The sequence below is a fragment of the Setaria italica genome, chromosome I, assembly GCF_000263155.2.
Source record: "Setaria italica strain Yugu1 chromosome I, Setaria_italica_v2.0, whole genome shotgun sequence".
Lineage (NCBI taxonomy): Eukaryota > Viridiplantae > Streptophyta > Magnoliopsida > Poales > Poaceae > Setaria > Setaria italica.
This window is the reverse complement of record NC_028450.1, coordinates 41,641,093-41,662,108: the sequence shown is the minus strand read 5'-3', so window position 1 is coordinate 41,662,108 and position 21,016 is coordinate 41,641,093. Positions and strand designations below refer to the sequence as shown.

The 21,016-nt window shown below is 45.8% G+C and overlaps 4 protein-coding genes across 5 annotated transcripts; all 4 read right to left on the bottom strand.

Moving 5' to 3' along the window:
* Positions 1-592: 592 nt before the first annotated feature.
* LOC101765588 (protein BTR1) lies at positions 593-5,575 on the bottom strand. The gene is made up of 8 exons (XM_004954386.2): positions 5,402-5,575; positions 3,490-3,728; positions 3,321-3,421; positions 2,812-3,005; positions 2,402-2,523; positions 1,551-1,676; positions 1,131-1,192; positions 593-1,055 (listed from the first exon to the last, which is right to left on the bottom strand). The coding sequence occupies exons 1-8, from the start codon at positions 5,502-5,504 to the stop codon at positions 968-970; spliced, it is 1,035 nt and encodes a 344-aa protein (XP_004954443.1). The 5' UTR covers positions 5,505-5,575; the 3' UTR covers positions 593-967.
* Positions 5,576-7,115: 1,540 nt separating this feature from the next.
* Positions 7,116-10,507, bottom strand: LOC101765186 (ubiquitin carboxyl-terminal hydrolase 2). The gene is made up of 6 exons (XM_004954385.2): positions 10,250-10,507; positions 9,915-9,980; positions 9,326-9,372; positions 8,446-8,492; positions 8,263-8,365; positions 7,116-8,178 (listed from the first exon to the last, which is right to left on the bottom strand). Exons 2-6 carry the CDS (start codon positions 9,943-9,945, stop codon positions 7,420-7,422), a joined length of 987 nt encoding a protein of 328 aa, XP_004954442.1. The 5' UTR covers positions 9,946-9,980; positions 10,250-10,507; the 3' UTR covers positions 7,116-7,419.
* A 535-nt stretch (positions 10,508-11,042) lies between these two features.
* Positions 11,043-13,729, bottom strand: LOC101764510 (silicon efflux transporter LSI3). The gene is made up of 3 exons (XM_004954384.3): positions 13,387-13,729; positions 11,743-13,083; positions 11,043-11,657 (listed from the first exon to the last, which is right to left on the bottom strand). The coding sequence occupies exons 2-3, from the start codon at positions 13,049-13,051 to the stop codon at positions 11,389-11,391; spliced, it is 1,578 nt and encodes a 525-aa protein (XP_004954441.1). The 5' UTR covers positions 13,052-13,083; positions 13,387-13,729; the 3' UTR covers positions 11,043-11,388.
* A 1,909-nt stretch (positions 13,730-15,638) lies between these two features.
* On the bottom strand, positions 15,639-19,879 carry LOC101763565 (ESX-1 secretion-associated protein EspI). 2 transcript variants are annotated; one of them, XM_004954382.3, is made up of 4 exons: positions 19,698-19,879; positions 19,280-19,364; positions 19,095-19,199; positions 15,639-17,235 (listed from the first exon to the last, which is right to left on the bottom strand). In XM_004954382.3, exons 3-4 carry the CDS (start codon positions 19,185-19,187, stop codon positions 16,063-16,065), a joined length of 1,266 nt encoding a protein of 421 aa, XP_004954439.1. In that variant the 5' UTR covers positions 19,188-19,199; positions 19,280-19,364; positions 19,698-19,879; the 3' UTR covers positions 15,639-16,062. The 2 variants fall into 2 exon arrangements, with proteins under 2 accessions (XP_004954439.1, XP_004954437.1); XM_004954380.3 differs by having other exon boundaries at positions 19,095-19,364.
* Between the last annotated feature and the right edge of the window lie 1,137 nt (positions 19,880-21,016).

The following is a 21,016-nucleotide window of genomic DNA, read 5'->3' as shown; positions in this document are numbered from 1 at the left end:
AACAACACAAATTGAAACGGAATGGACTAAATAATACTCCCTCTGTCCCAAAATACTATTCGTTTTAGTTTTTCTAGATACATAATTTTGTTCATGTTTCTAAATATAGTATATATCGAAATGCATATTAAAAGTTATGTATTTAGAAAAATAGTAATTTGGGACGGAGGGAGCAATGGATAGACTGACAGCTGCCGACAACTAGCTTCTAATCAGAGGAGGGAAAAAAATGGAAACTGTCTATGTACACGCGACGAATCTGCCTTTCAAGTACTTGGGACTTTCCACGCATGATAGGGGAGCTTTTGCATCTCATCCTAGTCATTCCTCACCGCCCGCCGAAACCATCTGACTCAGGTGGGCACTCGAGCGAAAGCTTCAAAAAACGTTCCAGTCATTTCATTTATTTTCCAAAAGAAAAAAGACATGTAGCAATAGTAGGTCTGTTCGCTTCAGCTTATTCAACCGGCTTATCAGCCACCAAACAGTGTTTTTCTCTCACAACAAATCAGCCATTTCAGCTTTTCAGCCAGCTTAAGCTGAAGCGAACAGACCAGGTAACGCCATTTGGGGTACCATCAACAGCACAGCGAAAGCAAACCAGTCCTCCTCATGTCCTCTCTACCATCAATAAATATTCTTCTATCCTTGATCAACGGAATGGAATTCTCAAACTAACACAAGGCAGGCAGCGCTAGGCAGACCAGCGTCTTGTTATGGACCCTCACGAAATATAAAACTCGCTCTATTCCGAAATCAATCCAAACGACGGCGCACCTAATTATCTTCTACTACCAGTTTATACTAACATAAAACCATCGGTCGGACGCAACAAACAATAATAACTTTGATTTCTCTCGAGCTTTGCTAGGGAAAAAGAAAACAAAAAACAAATTATCACGTCCTCCTAACTTGCATCAAACATGCGCAGTGAGAAGCGCTCCGACTCCATTCCAAGAGGGGCTCATCACCTCTCTGAACTGGCTGACACCCTCTGCATGATCATGGACTCGGCGGTCCGGATAGCTTCAGATGTTCCAGTAATCGTCACTTTCCTGAACCGGTGAGTCAAAAGTTAGCAAATCGTAGTGTCCCACTTGGGGTGACCATGTGCCAAAGTAAGTAAGTACCTGTCAGATGTCCCAGATATGAAGTCTCCCCTATCTGATATCTTGATCCTTGCACCACTAGCCTGCATTTACAACAAATTGCAAGTGTTTATTGAGCGACTAATTTTACTGCAATGTCATGACTGATTTTACTGCAAACTTGATGCATTGACACCGAAGGCAGCAACAGCATCAACAGTTCAACACCAAAGGCAGGCAGCAGCAGTTTATTTAGAGTTGCTCAAAATATTAGTAATACGGTAAATATTTTGCTTCTGAATATATTATTTACTTAACTTAGCGGCAAACTACTTGGCCAAAACGAGATTTAAGAGGGCACAGGCAATTGGCGATATCAATCATACTGGGAGATACAGCTTTTGACACTGGTCACTAGATGCCGCTGCAGTAAAACCAAATGCAAATCATATGTACAATTACCTGAATGATCTCTGTTATGTTCCTTCCAGCACGACCTACAACAGCACCAATGTGTTCATCGGCCACACCAATGGTGAGAGATTCTTGGGCATCATTATTTGCAGGTGATCTCATAGGTGTGCTGGGCTGCAGAATTCGCAGCAGATCTTTAGAACTCAAATCCAACAATGTAGATATGTCAAAGATATAGAAACAATTAAATTGTAAGATTGGGTGAAAGTTCTTTCACGCCTTTCACCAATAGCCATACTTTTCAAGAGATGCGCAACATCAACGAACCAAAATTAAGCATGGCGTTCACAGAAAACATAATAGTATTTCAAACATTTCAGCATACAAGCAGTCTTGTCTAGTCATGAAATACATGCACATAATTCTATGGCGTAAAAACTTTTTAAGGCAGGGTAATCAAACTGCAAGATAGCATGCATGAATTAAATCGAGAATACCAACACTGTGGCTCATAAGATCATTCTAATATTAGGTCGCACTCTAATGTCGACAAAGATCAGTAGTGCCCATGACAGAGCTATTACGATATCACCTTAAATTCATGAGACCTCCCAAAGTTTGCCTCCATGACATTTCATTGACTTTGTTCAAAATAGATAATATAAAATAATTACACAGACTAGAGAATAGTGTTTCTATTAGATAAAAGATGACACGTATCAGGCCTCCAAGGCTCCAGCCTACTTCTCTAATGCGTAACAGAAGAGAACATAGAAAGCTCACTTTCAACACAGATGGACTGAATGCATGTATCATGCATATCTCAATTCACATACAGAATAAATCCACACGAGTGGGATGCACGACAACAACCAGAGCAACCCAGAAAAAACACGAACCTTGTTGTTTTGGTACCTTCCTCCTCCATACCCATTAGGTCCATAGTTCACAGCATTATTATATGGCACCTGTGGAATCATATAACCAACAGGAACACCAGGGTAGCTTGGGAAAGTAAGACCTGAATATTTTTGAAAGAAGGAAATCAGACACAGAAAGTTGTGACTCGATGGTAGAATTGAAATTTCATCCTTGCCCCTGCCTCGCAGATGGCACTACAAATAACACATGTCAATACGCAAGCAAGCTCAGCTATGTTTTCTTAAGACATGAATGGTATCATCCGGCGTGAAATGCCGATGCAGTACATGAAAGACATACAAGGAAGACATCATGATGAGACATTTTCAAATAAGCAACCCAGTTAGCATGTGGTAACATCAAGTAGCCAGAAATGCTAGGATTCTACCTGCATATGGAAATGGGGAACTCAAATTAGGTGGGTAATGAACATCCTCAGATAACTTCTTCAATATCAAATCTATTGCATTCATCTGGTTATCGAAGGTTCCAGTCACAGTAACAAGCCTATCATGCAAACCAGCATAGTTGTTATCCTGTGGTGAAATTTTGATTCCAGCATGTGATTCTTCAATAAACGACCTGAAGTGAAAAGAGAACACCAACTTTCAACATCCATAGTCCAGAGTAACACAAAAAACAAAGCAATACAAAATGAAAATATAGACAAGTCACAGGATATTAGGACTGTAGGGGCGTACTCAGCGTGAAAGTTCCCACACAGGGATATTTAGGACTATGGGGAAAAATACCATTCAAACAAGTAGAAGACTATTGGAAAAAGTAGGAAAAGGATATCATTATATTGCACCAGCTTGTAAAGCAACTACCACAATGGGAATAAATCAACTGCTAGCACAACAGAATAAAAAAAAACAGGTTTACAAAGAGACATACTTTATTGTCGCTCCACCTTTACCAATTATCCCACCACAGGAGCTGTTAGGAACTACAAGTCTAACTTTAGGTCTAGCTTCAGCTTCCTGGAATTCTTCACCCTGAGAAAGTAACTGAAGAACATCAATCTCCAATCATCAACAATCGCTTGCAAAATAACATGTTTTACCTCAGCCAAAAGTTTCTCAAGAATCAGCTCCATGGCCTTCATTACTTCATCAAACAGTCCAGACACCATGATGATTCGGTCATTTGTACCAGGGAAAAATTCATGGCTGCGTGATAACTGAATACGAGCCCCAGACTGGGATTGGAAGTCATTGATAGTTGATCCACCCTTGCCAATTATACATCCTGCTGCGGTATTAGACACGAGGAACCTCAAATGTGTCGGCTTCTCCTTGTCATCTGAGAAGAAACATCACTTGAAAATTCAGAATTATGTAGAAGCAACTTTAATCTGAATAACTAAGCCATTATGAGTTGAATCCCTAACTGGTAACCATCATGTGGAGTATATATCTCAGTTGAGCCTAATGATATTTTTTTATGAACTCAAACAATTTGTCAGTTAATATACAAAATTACAGTTGCAGAAAACAGTAAGCAAGTGCATCCATATTACCCATAAAAAAGTTGATGAAATAAGAGAATCCTATGCGGTATGTACCCTCAAATTGGATGTAACAAATATATTTTCACAGAACCGATGCACACTGCATACTAAGTAGGAAAAAAAAGGCATTTTAAGCAGACCAAATTACTTCACAAGTTGGGAAGGGAAGCTAGTGGGTTCATATAGGTGACCAACTAGATTGATTATGTGGACAAGTGCACAGGACTGAGGGCTCATTCGACAAGAGGACTATAAATGTCAATTCAACAACAACAACAACATAGCCTTTCAATCCCAAGCAAGTTGGGGTAGGCTAGAGTTGAAACCCAACAAGTGCCACAAATCAGGGTTCGGGCACATGAATAGCTGTTTTTCAAGCACTCCTATCCAGGGCTAAATCTTTGGTATATTCCATCCCTTCAAATCTCCTTCTATTGCCTCTTCCCATGTCAATTTTGGTCTTCCTCTGCCTCTCTTCACATTACTGTCACACCTTAGGGTTCCACTACGCACCGGTGCCTCCGGAGGCCTTCGTTGGACATGTCCAAACCATCTCAGCCGGTGTTGGATAAGCTTTTCTTCAATAGGTGCTACCCCTAACCTATCACGTATATCCTCATTCCGGACTCGATCCCTTCTCGTATGATTGGGTCTATAAATGTCAATAGTAACCAATTTTAGTCTACGAATCATTCTTGATCTGATTTATTGGGGCCTAAAAATTTCACCAAAGACTACTCCAGCATCCATTTCCACTGCGCATTTTTCCAACTAAGAAGACTCCTGAAGGGCAAGTACTTACACAGAATCGACCCGAGCACCAAGGTTTAAGCATCAACAATAGCATGTTTTCACAAAAACATGTGTCCATAGCAGAAAGTCCCCCCCCCCCTAACTACAAGATTAATTTAATTGGCGTCTTCTGGTCCAATGCCCAACACTTAATTGCAGCAGTAGTGTATGTGTAACTGAAACTACTAGTATTACTTATGAGGAGAGGATGAATAATTTTGCATTAGTGTTCAGAAGATGATGTCTAGTTGTCTACCATCAGCAATTACTGTCCTAACCAAAGGCTGCCACGCCCACATATCATCCCCCTTGATGCTGCTTCCGGTACATGTATGCATTGGCACGGCATCAGCAATAAAAACAGGTGCATACACATAAACCAGCACTAAGTCGAACGCCCTATGCATTGATGCTAGGGCAAACCCACGTATAACGGATCCTATCTCCACTGGAAAACGCGGCGCACAGCTCAAATTGATGTCTATCAATGGCGACGCGACGCAATAGCGCACCGGCAACAGATTGCTCGCAGATCTCGGCATCAGAGCAGGAGGCGGAGGCCCAGATCTCACGGATCCAGGCACACCGCATCCGGGCACACACACTCAGGGGCCACGTGCAGATGCGGAGGAGCGAACCCGTGCGTGTGCCGGAGAGGGAGATGCGTGGTTACCTCCTTCCTCGGAGGGCTGCTGCTGCTGCTGCGGGGGGGAGCGTGGGGCGCGCTTGGGGGCGGATTCCGGCGAGGAGGCGTAGGGGGAGCCCGGGGCTTCCATCCTTTCTGCCTGCGGCGGCGGGGGCGGGCGGAGGCGGCGGTGGTGGGGGTGGGGGTGGGGGTGGGGGCGGAGGAGAGGAGCGGAAGGGAGGCAGATACACAGATGCAAAACTAGATCGCTCTGGGCCTACGCCATCGATTCCAAGAAGGAGAAGGGGCTGGGCTTTTTTATCAGTTTATCCATCCACATCCACCCGATTTCTGTTTTTGGGCTTGGCGTCCTCTGCTTCCCACACACTGACTACTACTACTGTACGAGTAGTTGCTACTCATCATGGACATTTTTGAAAAAAAAAATCCACTCAGAAACCAAATCACGTATACCTTTTTTTCATATATCCAAATTTAAACCACACGAATAATTCGGAAAACACACCGATCTTTTTTATAAAACTATTATACCTCCCAACCTATAAAACCAGGTACCTTTGCAAAACCGTCTAATCTACCCCTGTGGTGATTTCATTAGGTGGTTTTGCCATGTTGGCAATCCATGTCACACTGGACCCACATGTCATAACCGTTTTCTTTTTCTTCTCTCTTCCTCGGTCATTTTCCCCTCCGGTCAAAGCAAGGAGCCGATGGGGCCTCCCACCGAGCTCCTGTGCTCCTCCTCCTCCTCTCAACTCCCCTTGCCCCAAATCTGCTGTAGGGAGAACCACCACAACCTCCTCTGCGCAGCCCCACCACTCCTTCACCCTCTCCGTGCAGCAAACGACGGGCCGGAGTCATCTTCCCCAACTCCGGCCACTGGAGCAAGGCCGCCATTGTCGTTAAATCCATCCTCCTCGCTGAGCCCACGGCCAATTACACAGATGCCAAAAAGGTCCCAATACTTACTGCAACAAGCTCCTCCATGCGAACAGCAAGCCCCTCCATGCGAACAACAAGCTCAAGGTGCACGAGCTAAACGCGGTGCTGCGGCAACAAGCCCCATGGCCAAGGGAGTTGTGGCAATGAAGGCCGAGGGAGGCGGAAGGAGCAGCGTCGGCGAGCTCCATGGCCGACCAAAGAGGCCGTTCACTTATCAGCGCGGAGGGGAACTGGGTGCTGCAGCCGCGTGCTCCTCCCCCGGTGGTCGTGAGCGCTTCCATTCGCCGAAATCGAGTGGCCGTACCCACGCCCACCTTCCCCGGCCACCGCGCGCGCCTATGCTCCTTGCTCTGCGATGAGAAGGGCACGTGAAGCGCTGCGTCGACCCACCACTACCAGAGCTGAGGCGTCCCTGGTGCGGCGGCGCCATAGCTTTTCGTGAGATTGCTTCCCCTGCTCGGGTCAGGGGAGGAGAGGAACGGGCGACGGCAGAGGACGGGAGGAGACGACAGACTACCTAGGCCCACATGTCAGCTGGTCCATGTCAGCGTCTGTGTCCACGTCATCTCGCCAGCTGGCAAAACCACCGTGTAAAACCAGAAAGGGGGCTCCATTGAATAGTTGTATGTGGCCGAGAGTGATAACTACCCGGTTTTATAGTTTTGGGGGTGAAGCAGTCTAGTTCTAATAAGTGAGCTACCTAGCTAAACGGGTCACGTTTGCTCATGCGCAATCCCGACAAGCAACATTAGATTAATCACTCCTGAGATAACAATGGATCCAGTGGACTCACGGTATATATCTGATAAAGATTAGCAAGTGGCCATCTCAAAAGGAATATCCAAAACGATCCACAGCCTTCAACACATTTCATAATCCAGAAGAACAATTAATAACCTGACAAAATAAACAACCAATTCGTGCGTGCTCACCAAAACTGGCGCAGTTGATAACACACCACAGCGAGCAAAATGGTCTATAACCTTAGTAATGATTTCTCTAAGCTGCCAACTAGGCAATGCATCTGATATAAGATAATGCCCACACAGAGAGCAAGATGCAATTAACCCTAGGCACTTGATACATCAAACGGCATGTCACCATCATCTTGTGCTTGGGCTCGACGACTTTTGCTGCTTGGCCTTCTCCACCAGAGGTTTCAGCTGCTGCTTCTCTGCAAGCATCTTCAACAAGTTGAACAGGAAAGGGATGTAGTTGTGCTTCCTCCGGATGTTCTCCGTCTTCCACTTCTTGAACTTCTCTTCTTCCATGATGATCTTCTCGCTGACAGTTTCAATTGCTGATATCACCTCTGTGAGCGAGTTGTTCAAAGATTCTGTGGCGGAAGTCTTGTTCATCTCCTGTAAAATTTGCTCCCTTCTCTTCTCCAGATCCTCCAGCTCGGCACTGTACACCTCCTTCCTATTCTTTATGATGGCCATAAGATTGAACCTAATCTCACTCTGTGAATAACGCTCGATTCTTTCTTGAATGACTGGCTGCACCATCTGTAGCCAATCGAGGTCATCAAGACCACCGCACTGCCCAAGGTTTACAGGCCCTTCCTTCAGCCCATCCAGCTCATAGAGCACACCTTCAAAAGGTAAATAGCTTATGAAATGGTACACATCATCATCCTTAGTCGCGGCTCTCTGCTCATCAGAAATGAATGGCTCTGGCCTTGCAAAACTGTTATGAGCTGTCCGAATGGATTCGCTGTTGCCGATGGCTAAGCCCTTCAGATCAGGTGTAAAAGCTCCTGTGAATTCCTTCAATTGAGATAACTCTGGACCTATGTCAATTTCTGGGCGGTTCATGAGAACTGAGAGAATAGCTTGAGTAGCACATGCATTATTGATCACCTGGAAATGAGCAAATAGATTAACTTGTTAAGCACAGAGTACTACAGCAAACATGGTTAGCAAAAGGACCAGAATGGAACTAACTTGGTGAGCAAAGAAAAGGTTTGGATTAGGATCTCTGACAACAGGTCGTTCATCCTTTTCCCCAGGTATCCACTTGAAGAGAAAAATTAGCCCATATATTGGCCTATGAAAGGTGGAGATGAAGGATGAGTTAACTAAACTGAGAGAACAGATATTGATTACACTAAAAATAACGATTCTCACCGCAGTTCACTAAGAGAGTCCACATCAAGAGAGTAAAGCTCTTCCACCTGTTTAATGACAGCATAACAATTATACAAGGCGTGTTAAAAAGACCCATCCCAGAGTATAAAAATAGCATAACAAGTACATAACGGTCATCAAAAATGACATCCCAAAGTATAAAGACAGCATGACAAGTACATAAGAGGCGTTAAAAAGATCCATCCAAAGTATGATATACAAATGCCTGGGTTTTCATATGGATAACTTGAAAAAAAGAGTGTTCACTACAGATTTCTAGAAGCACCTATCATTATACATATTCTGGTAACTGAAGTACTAACATAATCAAACTAAAGGATCAAACCATGGCCTCAGATAGTCATATAAACTTGGTTGCTGACCATGTCGCCATGTGACAAGGTCCCATACTGAACAGATGCAAGTGAATAAGCAAGCTTAGAACAATGTTTCACTCAAGGCCCTCTCCTCTTTTGAAATGGGGTTGACAATTGCATGGAAAAAAGAGTAGCTATTGACAGCAAATTATCAGGTATTGTTCTTTGAATTTAAGTGCATATCTTCACAATTTTGATGCCATACTAGTTCATCAGAGCTAAGCTATGCCGAATTTTGTTGTGCTTATCCTACAAGTCAAATCGTATGGTACTATGGTAGTTTTAGAGTTCCAGGGTACTGCCAGTTTCACAACATGAGGAAACAAATCTTCAGATAAACTAGAGTAAATTGCAACTGAATGGACATGCCGAGTGCATATTACCATTGCAGACACAATAATAGTTCAAAGGATGAGAAAACTATGAACAATAATTGATAGATATTCCAATTTATAAGACTTAAATGTTCAGGCGAGGAATGCTAAAGAGCCCTGGAATCTAACCTGCACACCTTTCACTTGCATTTGCTGGATCAACTCGGTGAAAACACCTGCTCGAGTGAAACATAAGCAATGGTTTGAATTAAATATCAATAAAAGGAGTAGAAATAAAGGTAAGTATACCAAAAAATGTGTCATCAATAGATTGTTACTTCAGGAAAGAAGGGGGGAACATAATATAACAAAATTCAGAGCTACCCATGATGCGATGGGTAATAATGTCAACAGTGTGATAACTGGTGAAACAATTTGTTTGCTCACGCTACAATGGAGGGGGAGGTGGGGGAGAACAGATGCTCAATGGCTCGAAAAAAGATGATGAATAAAGTCATGAAAGAAAAGGAGAAGCCACATGGATATAAATTTTCACTTGACGACATATCAAGTATAAACGAGCCCAGTAGCCTTATGAGCAAAACACACAAAACGCATGATGCGCACAACTCAGACCTGCAGGAAAATAAAAGGAGAACATACTACACATGTGCAACATTGAGATAGATAGACCTACCATGATTTGGAAGAATTATACAGACAGGAATGATTTGGAAGAATAATGCGGACAGTAACGATCAAGAGACACGATGCTCACCAGGGTCAGACTCAATCGTGCACCAGGACATCCTTGCGAAATACTCTAAGTCTCGAGAGGCAGGCCCTGTCACGAAAAAAACTTATCAGCGTAGGGCCGACCACACTGCAGACGCACCAATGGCAGATTGGTGTTGCGCACTGACGAACAAGCACCTAATCGCACTGTAGATGGGCGAGTGGGCACGGGGAACGACGCAGCAAAAAAAAAAACGCGGCTAACTGAATGCGGAGGAGAGATTTGGGTTTGGATTCTCCCCGTCACGGCAAACGAAAGGCCCCTAGAACACGACGAAACCCTAGCTCTAACAGCCGTAGCAAGCTAGGGTTACTCACCAGCCGGAGGAGGAATCGATCCGAGCCCGGATGGATCTCAGCTCCACGCACGCAAGCTGAGCAGCAGCAGAGGGCGGGGGAGAGGAGGGCCGCGCCGTTGGACGAGCGAGAGCGAAGACTTGGCGGACGGAAGGGCGTGTCGCCAGCCGGTGAGGCGGCCGGCGGTGAGGCGGAGGAGATTGCGGCGTGGCGGGCAAAGGGGGTAGAACGAGGCGGAGGGAGAGCAGGAGAGGAAAACCCTTCCCTTCCCTGGTCGAGTCCCCCGTCCCGTTTTTTTATTTACACCCGGGCCCACGGTAGAAATAGAATGCAAAACAAAAAAAAAATCAGGCAGAGTAACAATACTGGATTAGATGTATTCTACTTCCATAGAATACCATACCATACGGCATGTGGATTGTTACAATCTGCGACATATTTATTTCAACTTGGAGGTGCTAACAACCTGCAGTACTATCGGAAATAATAGATTTGCCGAGTGCAAGAGTGTTTACCAAGTACAATCATTCGGACACTCGGCAAACTAGTTTTAGGTTTGAAATTAAAAAAAATTATAAAAAAATAGGCTCCGCCTGCTCCTTCGTAACATGCTCCTGGCTCCGCTTGCTCAGATAAATGCTAAAGATGTATTCAGATTCTGTCAGTTTTAGATGGGAACTATAATTTCACGGTTGTTCAGATGTGTTTTTTTTTAATTTTTAGGTACTATAATTGATCTTTGACATGTATGGGGAGTGGGAGTAGCTCAAGTAGTATTGGGAAGGACAACAGATAGTAGACTGCTAAAACAGGATGCATACAGTACCCTTTTTTATAATATGGTATATGTATGATATGCTACTACAAAATGTAGAGCTTAATTCCTTGACCACTAAAATGCACTAGAGCTCAAAACGCCTCCAAACTAAGCAGCGTGCCCTCGTCACCCCATCGGGAGGCAAGGCAACGGAACCAATGAATAATCTTTCTTTCCTGTAGTACAAAATACAAGCTGGGACACGTTTAATTTGTTTCGTTCCCCCATTCCCTGTACACATATACATATAGTATCACCGTAGTATTTCCATATCCCATTCCATATTTCCATATACATACACATACCCATACCCATACATGGGGCGGATCATCAATATAATCGATCAGTAGCCTCTGATGAGCAGCAGGCCGATGGCCGTGACGACGAGCGTGGCCGGGAAGCCGAACTGGAGGTGGCTGAGGAAGGAGAGTGTGTATCCGTACTGCTGGGAGCGGCGCGCCTGCTCGCAGACGATGAGGTTGGCGGCGGAGCCCAGGAGGGACAGGTTGCCGGCCACCGTGCTGGTCCAGGCGAGGAGGAGCCACGCGTTGGTCTCGGCGGCGGGGGAGATGGCCGCGGCGGAGGCCGCCACCCGGGCGCCGAGCAGCAGAACTACGAATTCAATTCATTCATCAAACAATCCAAATGCAATTCATTCAAGGGAAATGCAAATGCAAATGCAAATGCATACCCATACCTGTGGGTACATTCGACGCGACGTTGGAGAGGAGGAGGATGACGAGCGCGAGGATGACGGTGCCGGTGGGCGTGTCGATCCGCGCGTAGGGCTCCATCATCTCCCAGAATGCGCTGGGGATGCCCGTCTTGTTGAAGCCGTCCACGGTGATGAACATCCCGCAGAAGAAGAGCAGCAGAGGATACGACACCTTCTCCAGGCAGGGCCGCGCGTCCTTGAAGTCGAGCACGATGAGCGCCAGCGCCGCGGTGATGGCGCTCCACGACATGTTGAGCCCCAGCAGCAGCGCCACCAGCATGCCCGCCGTGATCACGTACACGCACGCCTTCCACAACCTGCTCTGCCACTCCTCGTCGTCCTCTTCGTCCCCGTTATCCTTATCCTCCGGCGACTGCGACTGCCACTGCTCCTTATGATCATCCTGCTTGCCGCGCCTCTGGTGGATGCCGTTGCCGTTGGCCACAGCTCCGGCCGGCTGCTTGATGACGGTGGCATCGTCCTCCGCCGGCTGCTTGATGACGGGCTCCTCCTCCGCCGGCTGCTTGACCGGCTTATTAAGCAGCAGCAGGTGCGACATGGTGGCGGGTGTGAACCGGTGCGACGTCACGTCCTCCTCCTCCACCACCTCGGTGGGCACGAAGCAGTTGGCGACGGCCACCTCCTCGGGCGCGGGCTTGCTGCCGCCGTCGAGCTGGCCCCAGTAGAGGCAGAGCAGGATGGCGGCGTTGATGGCGGAGCCCAGGAGCGTGGCGGGGAGGATCCCCAGGACGAAGCGCCCGAAGGGGATGCGGCTCTGCACCGCGATCACCAGGTTCTGCGGGTTGCCGATGGGCGTGGCGGCGGAGCCGATGTTGGCGCTGGACGCCAGCGCCAGCAGGAACGGCCGTGGCGGCAGGTTGTTCTGCCGCGCGATCTTGAGGATGAACTCCGTCAGCACCACGCAGCAGGTGTCGTTGGTGAAGAGCGCCGACGCCACCGCCGACACGGCGCAGGTCCGCACCAGCAGGTCCCGCCCGCCGCGGCTCCGCCACGAGAGCACCCGCCCAAGGTGCCGGAACATGTCGGCGCGCTCCAGGTAGACGCTCACCACCATGGTGCCGAACAGCAGGCCCAGGATGGGCAGGTCCACCGCCGCGTACGCCTCGTCGGCGCTCATCACGCCCAGGAGCACCATCAGCATCGCGCCCAGCAGGGAACCCGCCGTGCGGCCGATCGGGAGGAAGGGCACCGCCGGGAACACCGCCAGCACCCAGAAGATGGCGAACGCGGCGGAACCCAGCGCGACCTTCAACTCAGGCTCCATCGCCATTATCGGCTTGGATTGGAGATCCTTTAATTTCACTGAATGCAGTGGAAAGATTCAAGCCAGCAGCAGGTCGATTGCTCTGAAATTGAGAATTGCTCGAGAGGTATGTACGGTGGATCTAGCTAGCTGGATCGGAGGAATAAAAAATCTTCCACCAAGAAAACTACAGTACTATAGATAATAGGAGATCCGAGCACTCAACTTGCGAATTGAAGCAGGGGCAACAAGAACAAGAGGAAGAATTGGAGCTCAATTATACTGATTGCTTGCTAAAAGTATCAACTAGTAGCTAGCTACTACAAAGTATAGTAGCCGCATACATGCATGCGTACACATACCTCTATCCTCATCTCCAAGAGGGCAAGAGCTAAAGCTTCCAACAAGAATTAACAATGAAACAACCAACAATTATACTGGAACAAATTCGTTCCGATTGGAGACGAGACGGGGAGGAAGAAGAAGATGAAGAAGAGGGCTGATTTGGTGGGAGCTTTGTTTTGGTACAAGAAGACAGGGTAAGAGCCAGGTAGGAGGAGGAGGATTATTTGTTTGTCTATGCTATGGTGGACTAGCTCATCAACACATGGCAAGCACGGCGCCCACATCACACTTGGCAAGCAGGCAGCCTCCACATGGGCTCCCTCCCTGTTGGATATTTTTTTTTGGCTCCTCTGATCTCCCTCCCCAATCCAATTAGTGACGTTGGATATTTTTATTCAGGAGACAGGAGGGAAAATGGGTTGGCACATGCACATTGCACACACATGTGGGCTCACCTGGCCGCGCGCGCGCGGTTCTGCCATGACCACGACTGCATCGCATCAAGGGAGAAGAAGAAGCACTGTACGTTGCAGTGGAATTGCTTGGACCATACCATGGCATCAAGCATCCTCCCTTGTTTGCCTTGGATCCAGGTCACACCTGGAATATTACATGCTGTGCTGTAAGGATTTGTTGTGGTTCTAATAATATTTTATTTATATTGTGAGAGTCATTTGCAAGTTATCGTCTGTGGGGTGAGCTCTGACAGGATGGATTATCTCAGCATGCAGTGACGTCTGAAGAGGTAAATTGTGCTCTTACCTGAGGACTGGACATGTCAGGGATTCACCACCACATTCTACATGCTGTCAAGCGTGTCATTTTCTATGTCAGCCAGATGCTTCTCTTAGCTGACAGAAATTGCCTGCATGATCATTGTGCTGAATTAGTTAGCTAGTTTGACAGAGCCTTCAACTTATCATCTATATATCCGTGCATGCTAGTATGCTTGAGTTCTTATTCATTCATTTGCAGAACACGATGTGTGCTGATAGATGCCTAAATCATTCACTCAAAGGTGTGGGTAAGTCCTGTTGGCTGCTCTAAAAATAATGCATGTGTCTCTCCGAAATAACTTAGCTTGTTGAGGGGTGTCATCTTCGCAGCACATACTAATTGACAGGCAAATTAACAATATACTACTCCATCCATCATTATTCTACGGCCGATGGCTGATGATGTCTGACATGGGATGGATGGGAAGCTGATCACTGCTGCCAGTTGAGCCACACACTCAGTTCCAAGTTTAGCTGCTGCTAATAATAATATCGCCACGCAATGATTGATCGACGACGCAATGCAGCAAGGAAGGGAAGGAAAACCAGCTAGCTAGGCCGCCGGGCCCGCCGACAGAGACGGAGACGGAGACGGAGACGGAAGATGCCGGCCTAAGGCTCACCGGAGGAAGAGAGAGCATCTTCCCAAATAAATTATTGATGGATCAACGTTGTTATCCCATCCGACTTGAATTGCCTCCAAATTTCTTGCCCAGGCCCCTTAATTACGTTGCGTACCCTAGATTATTATTCTACCTATCAACTAATATTGTATACGCGTATGCTTTCTTTCTTCTCTGCGGACTCGAGATACATACCCAACGGCGGAGATCACTCTAGCTGCGGTTGAGCTGGAAAATTGCGGTCGGTTGGCTTACAACATGCTCCTTCCGTTTCGTTCCAAATTGTAGATCTACTCCTTCTATTTCGTTTCAAATTGTAGGTCGTTTTATTTTTTTAAGTTCGTATATAGATATTATTATGCATTTCGATATAGTGTATATCTAAGTGTATAATAATATCTATGAACTAGTAAAGTCAAAATAACCTGCAATTTGGAACGGAGGGACGGAGTAGTAGCAAATCTAGCTGCATTATGGCCTGTCTGAATCTGAATGGACGTGGATAATAAGTGAAACGAGAGGGGTGTGCGAGTCATCCATCTCTTGCTTGCCGACTGACGGTAATTGAACCGTTTTTTATTTTTTTAGACAGACTATCTATATCGTTTTAGTGTATATCTAAATGTACCAGTAATGAATTTAGAAAATCGATACGTGGAACAACAGAGTACAACTTGCTATAGTAATACTCGTGGCGATAGATGCGGATGCGAGCTTGATATAACAAGCACACAGTGCGTGTCTAATGATATTTTGCTTCGGCATTATTGCTTGGCCAGTGATCCCGATGTAATCTCCGGCCGGACCCGCCCTGCAGCCAGAATAGCTACTGTACAGCACCAAGAAATCGATGCAAGAAACGAAGAAATATGACGAAGAAATATGGAGACGCAGCACGGAGGGTAAATTGGTCGATTACATACATACAGCATCCGCCACCAACGCAACACTTGACCAAACCAAGGAGTTGTACCCTTTTCGACTACAGCAGCTTATTATGTACAGACACAAACAGTATCAGCAGGACACCAAGTCAGTACACGGGATACAGACACAGACAGGACGCAAGTTTTGCGGTTCCACATAATAACCAGAGACTCCAGAATCCTTTACTATCTCACCATGGTATTAATTAGCTTCACTTCGAATCACTATCTAACTTTGGATTATCACTAACTGCAAGTTTAGCATACCCCACAGCAATATCTGCGAACATCACGCACCGAAGCAGCAGCAAAAGAAGCGGAAGCTCGTTCCTTCATCATCCTGAGAGATCATGGTCAGTGTGCAAAGGCTAGCTGACCCCCGGCGCAGCCACCGGGTGGAAGGACCATCCTTTCTCCGGCTCCGAAGTGATCCCGGCAACCTTCTCGTTCGCCCACCAGTCAGACCCCACGCTTGGCTCCACATTGGCAGCATCAACGTTGTTGAAGTTGAACTCCTTGGCCAGGCGAAGGGACAGGGACCGCCTTGCTTTCTCAGGCAGGTCATGGTATGTCTCATCAACGTATAGCCCCGCCCTTGTATCGTTAGACTCCCTCTTGTGGTCACCACTGCTGGTGGGTGCAAGATGAAAAGAAGCTGTCGCAGAATCCCCAGAAATAGCAGTTTTCTTCTCTAGGCAGCGCGCCACGTCTTCCACGGTCAACTCAAATGATACCCGGTGATCCATAGCATGATCGTTGGGCTGAAGGCGGGCAGAGAAGTCTGCAACCGGAACAGCGGCTGCAATGTGGCCATCCAAAATGGAACCGCCATTGCGCATATGGCGAGGTATCAACTTCTGTGTTGCAACACCCTCTCCATCCAATATCTTTGGTGGCTCACGAACTGGGAACGAGGGGAATGTGTAGCGTGAGGAAGCCAGCATCTCCGGGTCAGGGAATGGGGAGGAAGTGCCAGAACAACCTGAGCTTGGAGATATCAGGCGCGCTATTGGGCTGTCTGGGTAATTCGGATATGACTGAAGATCCCCTGTTTCACCATTCTTGCTGTTGTTGATCGAAGTCAGAAGCTTTGCATATGGGACCTCTGGAGAAGAAGGGGTTGTCAAATGGACAGACTCCGGTGGAGGAGTGAAAGGAGCAGTTGATGGTTCAGTTGTGAAGGCTGAGAACACTGGAGGTGAGACTAGCTGTGTCTCATGTGCATATGGCCCAATAGCAAAGATGGATGGTGGCCCTGTGGGGGATGGGGAGTTTGGCGAGAGGGGTGAAAATGGTGGAGCGCCGATCCTTGGCGATTGTACAATAGATGTGGGTTCTGATTGGAGGAAGGAAGCTGGAGAGGACGGAGGTGCGACAAATGGGAATACAGGAGGCGGTGGGTGGTCAGGAATTTCTACTGCAGGTGCATCTGTCCTTTGAGATGTGGGTTCCGGGACAAGTGCAGCGTGGTTGATGCGCCGACCATTCTTCTGAGACCCAAAGCAGAAGTACACGCTCAGACGGTCAGCCCATTTCCTTCGCTGCAAAAAATCAAAAGCAGTTAGCAAAGAGGGAAAGCATAATACTGGTGACGTGTAATCAAGAATCAGGTATGAGATGATTGTGCTTCTCATAGAAGTTCGCCAATAAACATGGCAACTCACACGTATAAACAGGAGAGAACCAAATACCCATAAGCAATAGTTAACCAGAGAGCAGTACAATGAGTTCAACACATCTCAGACAAATAAGTTTTTGGTGAGTCAATCAAATGCCCAAGAGTCATAGTCGCAGATTTCCTTAAAACTAAAAGCAAATGAATCACCAAAGCTAAGAGAAGTTACACACAGAGATCTCCGTGGTAGATGGAGAAAGGAAAAAGGAGGGAATCATACTTGGCAAAATATATGGGATAGAAAAACATTTTTTTAAAGACATTCTAAAACCCTGTCTTCACCATGGAGCATCAATTGATATTGTAAAAATAAATGAAGGCTAAAACATAAATGCATCACATGTAATGTATCCACACCAGTCCCGCAAGGTACAGTTCATGAGGCTTGGAGATCGACAATCAAAGGTTTGAATCAAAGCACCATACTTTAACAAAAAAAAAAAACAGACAAGCTGAAAGAGGGGAACTAATAAATATACCAAGATAAAAAAAAACACTGAAAGCAGCATGTACTGAAAAAGGAGAGAGGGGTATCTAAGGTTGGGGATAAAAAAAGAAACAAATAGCTGGTGGTATATGGCCAGCAAAGAAAGAATCTTTTTTGTCCCATCTAATCCACTGAATAATTCAACTTAACTGTTTCAACTATTCCCTTTTCTTTCTAAGGCATCTCTCCTTGCTCACAATGCCATTTTCATGCATAGTTTCAATGCTGATACTATACAAACATGGCACTCTGAAAGTGTCAAATGTAGTACTCACTATATAAATATTTTTCTCGATGAAAAAACAGAGCATCGTTGAAGTTCCAAGAAAAAACCAGTGCGGTGACTAAACTTGGTTTCATTTGTCGTTTTTTTTAAATAAAGGCGCTCATACTTTCTCATAGATTTTAAAACAATGTAACAAAAGGAATAATAAAGGTCAACTAAGTGAATAAGAAAGTAGCACACATATTTTCCATTGATGCTACCAAGTAGACAGAGAGATAAATAGATCAGCATTCTAGAGCTGCATCTGTATCAATAAGAACACAAAATCACAAATACTACATAGTAACAAACCATGCCTACCATTCATTCACTTTCTAATCCTAAGATCAGAAGTACATCCATTTAGTTGCACAAAATAAACTCCAAGCCAAGTTTTGTCAACATTTGTTACCCATCTTAACAATAAAACTAACTGCAGCAATATAATCAAAAGTACACTCCATGGCACATGTTGCATGAGATGTAAGAACAAATCAACTAAGTGAAGAAGATACTAAAAAGCAGTTGTAGAAACAAATGGATAAGCATTCTAGAGAAGCATCTATCTTGCCAAGGATAAAACAAGAACACACATACTATATAATAGCGAACTGTGGTACTATTCATTCACTTTCTAGGAAGAATCCTGAGATCAACATTCTAGAGCAGCATCTATCTCGCCAGGGGTAAACCACGAACCCACATACAACATAATAGCAAATTGTGGTACTATTCATTCGCTTTCTAGGAAGAATACCGAGATCAGAAGAACATTTTTTAATGCACAAACTAAATCTAAGCCAAATTACTCAATCTGTATGGAAACACTACTGATTACAGAAAATGCCCAACTACTCAATCCAGTGACACAAGAATACCGTTTTATAAATTGACGTGGTTCCCAAAACACCACCAGGGCATCAGTCGCATTGATAAAGAAAGGGATCATGCAGTAAGGTGTTGAAGAACATACCGGCTCTGGGGGAGCTTGTGTGCGGCTCTCCGCTGTGACAATGGCTGCAGCCGCTGCATTCACTGTGTCAACGCTGTTGTGCACAGGTCTCATGTCACCCCCACTCTGCATGATAGTCGCAGCAAGGAGTAAGAACACACGATCCTCTCCGCTCCAAGGCACACCTAGGAGATCCAAGCTTTTACACTGCAAGAAGCATGATCCGGTCTGCTCAACAAGGAGCCCCCCGTTGCCAGATCACTTCCACGAAATCAAGACGACCAAATCAGCCTGCAGGGATTGAGGTTATGTGTTAATCCAGAGGAGCCAAACCATCCAGTAAACGGATATAACAACCAGAAATGCAAATCTTGCGCGACTTGGCCGAAAGAGACGTGGGAATTCTCACGGAATTGCAGAAACCCTCACCTAAGGTACCGAGTTGCAGGAGCGGATCCAGTATAGGACCCGATAATTTTTTGCAAAGAATCGAAGCAATACATGCGTACACTTATAATTGGGTCAGATCCGAATAAAATTGGCTTGCATTAGGGTTTGGGGAGCTCGATTTGGACAACGGGAAGGGAAGGGAAGGGAATCAGGGAATGGAACGGAAGGGCGTACCTAGTTGGTACTCGTCGCCGGCGACGGGTCCGACGAAGGCCTGGCGTAGGATGGCGCCGCTCGCCCAGTCGCCGCCGGTCGTCCAGTCGTCGCCGCCAGGAAAGAAAGGGTTGGGAGAGAGGAACGGGAGAAAGGAGAGGAGAGACTTTTTGGAAGGTTACGGAGAGGAGCTGAGGAAGAGGAGAGACGACCGCGATATCAATTTTTTTTAACCGTTTAATTACAAGTCTTTAGGTGGGCGTTTGGATAATGGATACAGGAGCCCATGTTTGGTACCGTGGACAGAGAAGGAGGGAAGAGAAAGATTGCATGGCTTCATATTCCTATTGATACATGTGGATTACATTAGGATACGTTGTTACTTGGGATGTAGGCGGGCAACTGATTTGGCGCTGAAGAGCCACTGCTCGGCTAAAGCTGGATCCGAGCTCGATTTGAGATGGCCGCCTAACGTGCTGAAGTAAGCGATGTGCACGGCAAAGTAAGGAAAGATTTTCATAGATCCCACCACATAACCTAAATCCAAACTAGTCCTAATCAAACATCATGTCAAATTTGGATTAGGCTGGAAAAAAAAACCAACAGACGGCTCCATGTGCCACTTTGTGATCCAACCAATGTCATATAAGGTTCTTAGTATGACGGGATCGAGGAACGGATATACAAGTTTCCTGGTACGGGGGTCGAAGAACGGATATACAGAACGTAGACGGATACAATTCATGTTTATGGTATAGGGGATATATCTCTTTTGGGACGGGATGAGCTCATGAGTGGTACTATTTCAACTACATACGGTTTGGAATTATGGGCTACTTGTACGATGAGGTGAATTTCGTGCCTAAGATATATTTTCATGAAGAGATAACTTTACTCTCTTTTTATTAACTCTATGCCATGTCTTCTAAAAATTATGTGTGGCAATCATATAATATAGTTCAGGTTTCGATGAGGTTATTTTCGTGTCAAATAAGTACGATACAATGAACTAGAATTAGCCTAACAGTATAGCTAATAAGACAATTAATGTTCCTTTTGTAATACTTCCTCCGTTCCAAATTATAAGTCATTCCAACTTTTTTGAAGAGTCGGAGCATCTCAAGTTTGACCAAATTTATACGATGAAGTACTAATATTTATTATACCAAGAAAGTTGGAATGACCTACAATTTGGAATAGTTCTAAAGATCAAAATCGTTTCTAGTTTGTTTGGTTCCAAAGCTCTTGCTTTGGTCGCATCAAAGAGCTAACTTCTTCACGCGGCTGAGTGCATGTGCCCTATTATGGCTTCCAAAAGGCGGGGGAGCAGTGAATGTTAA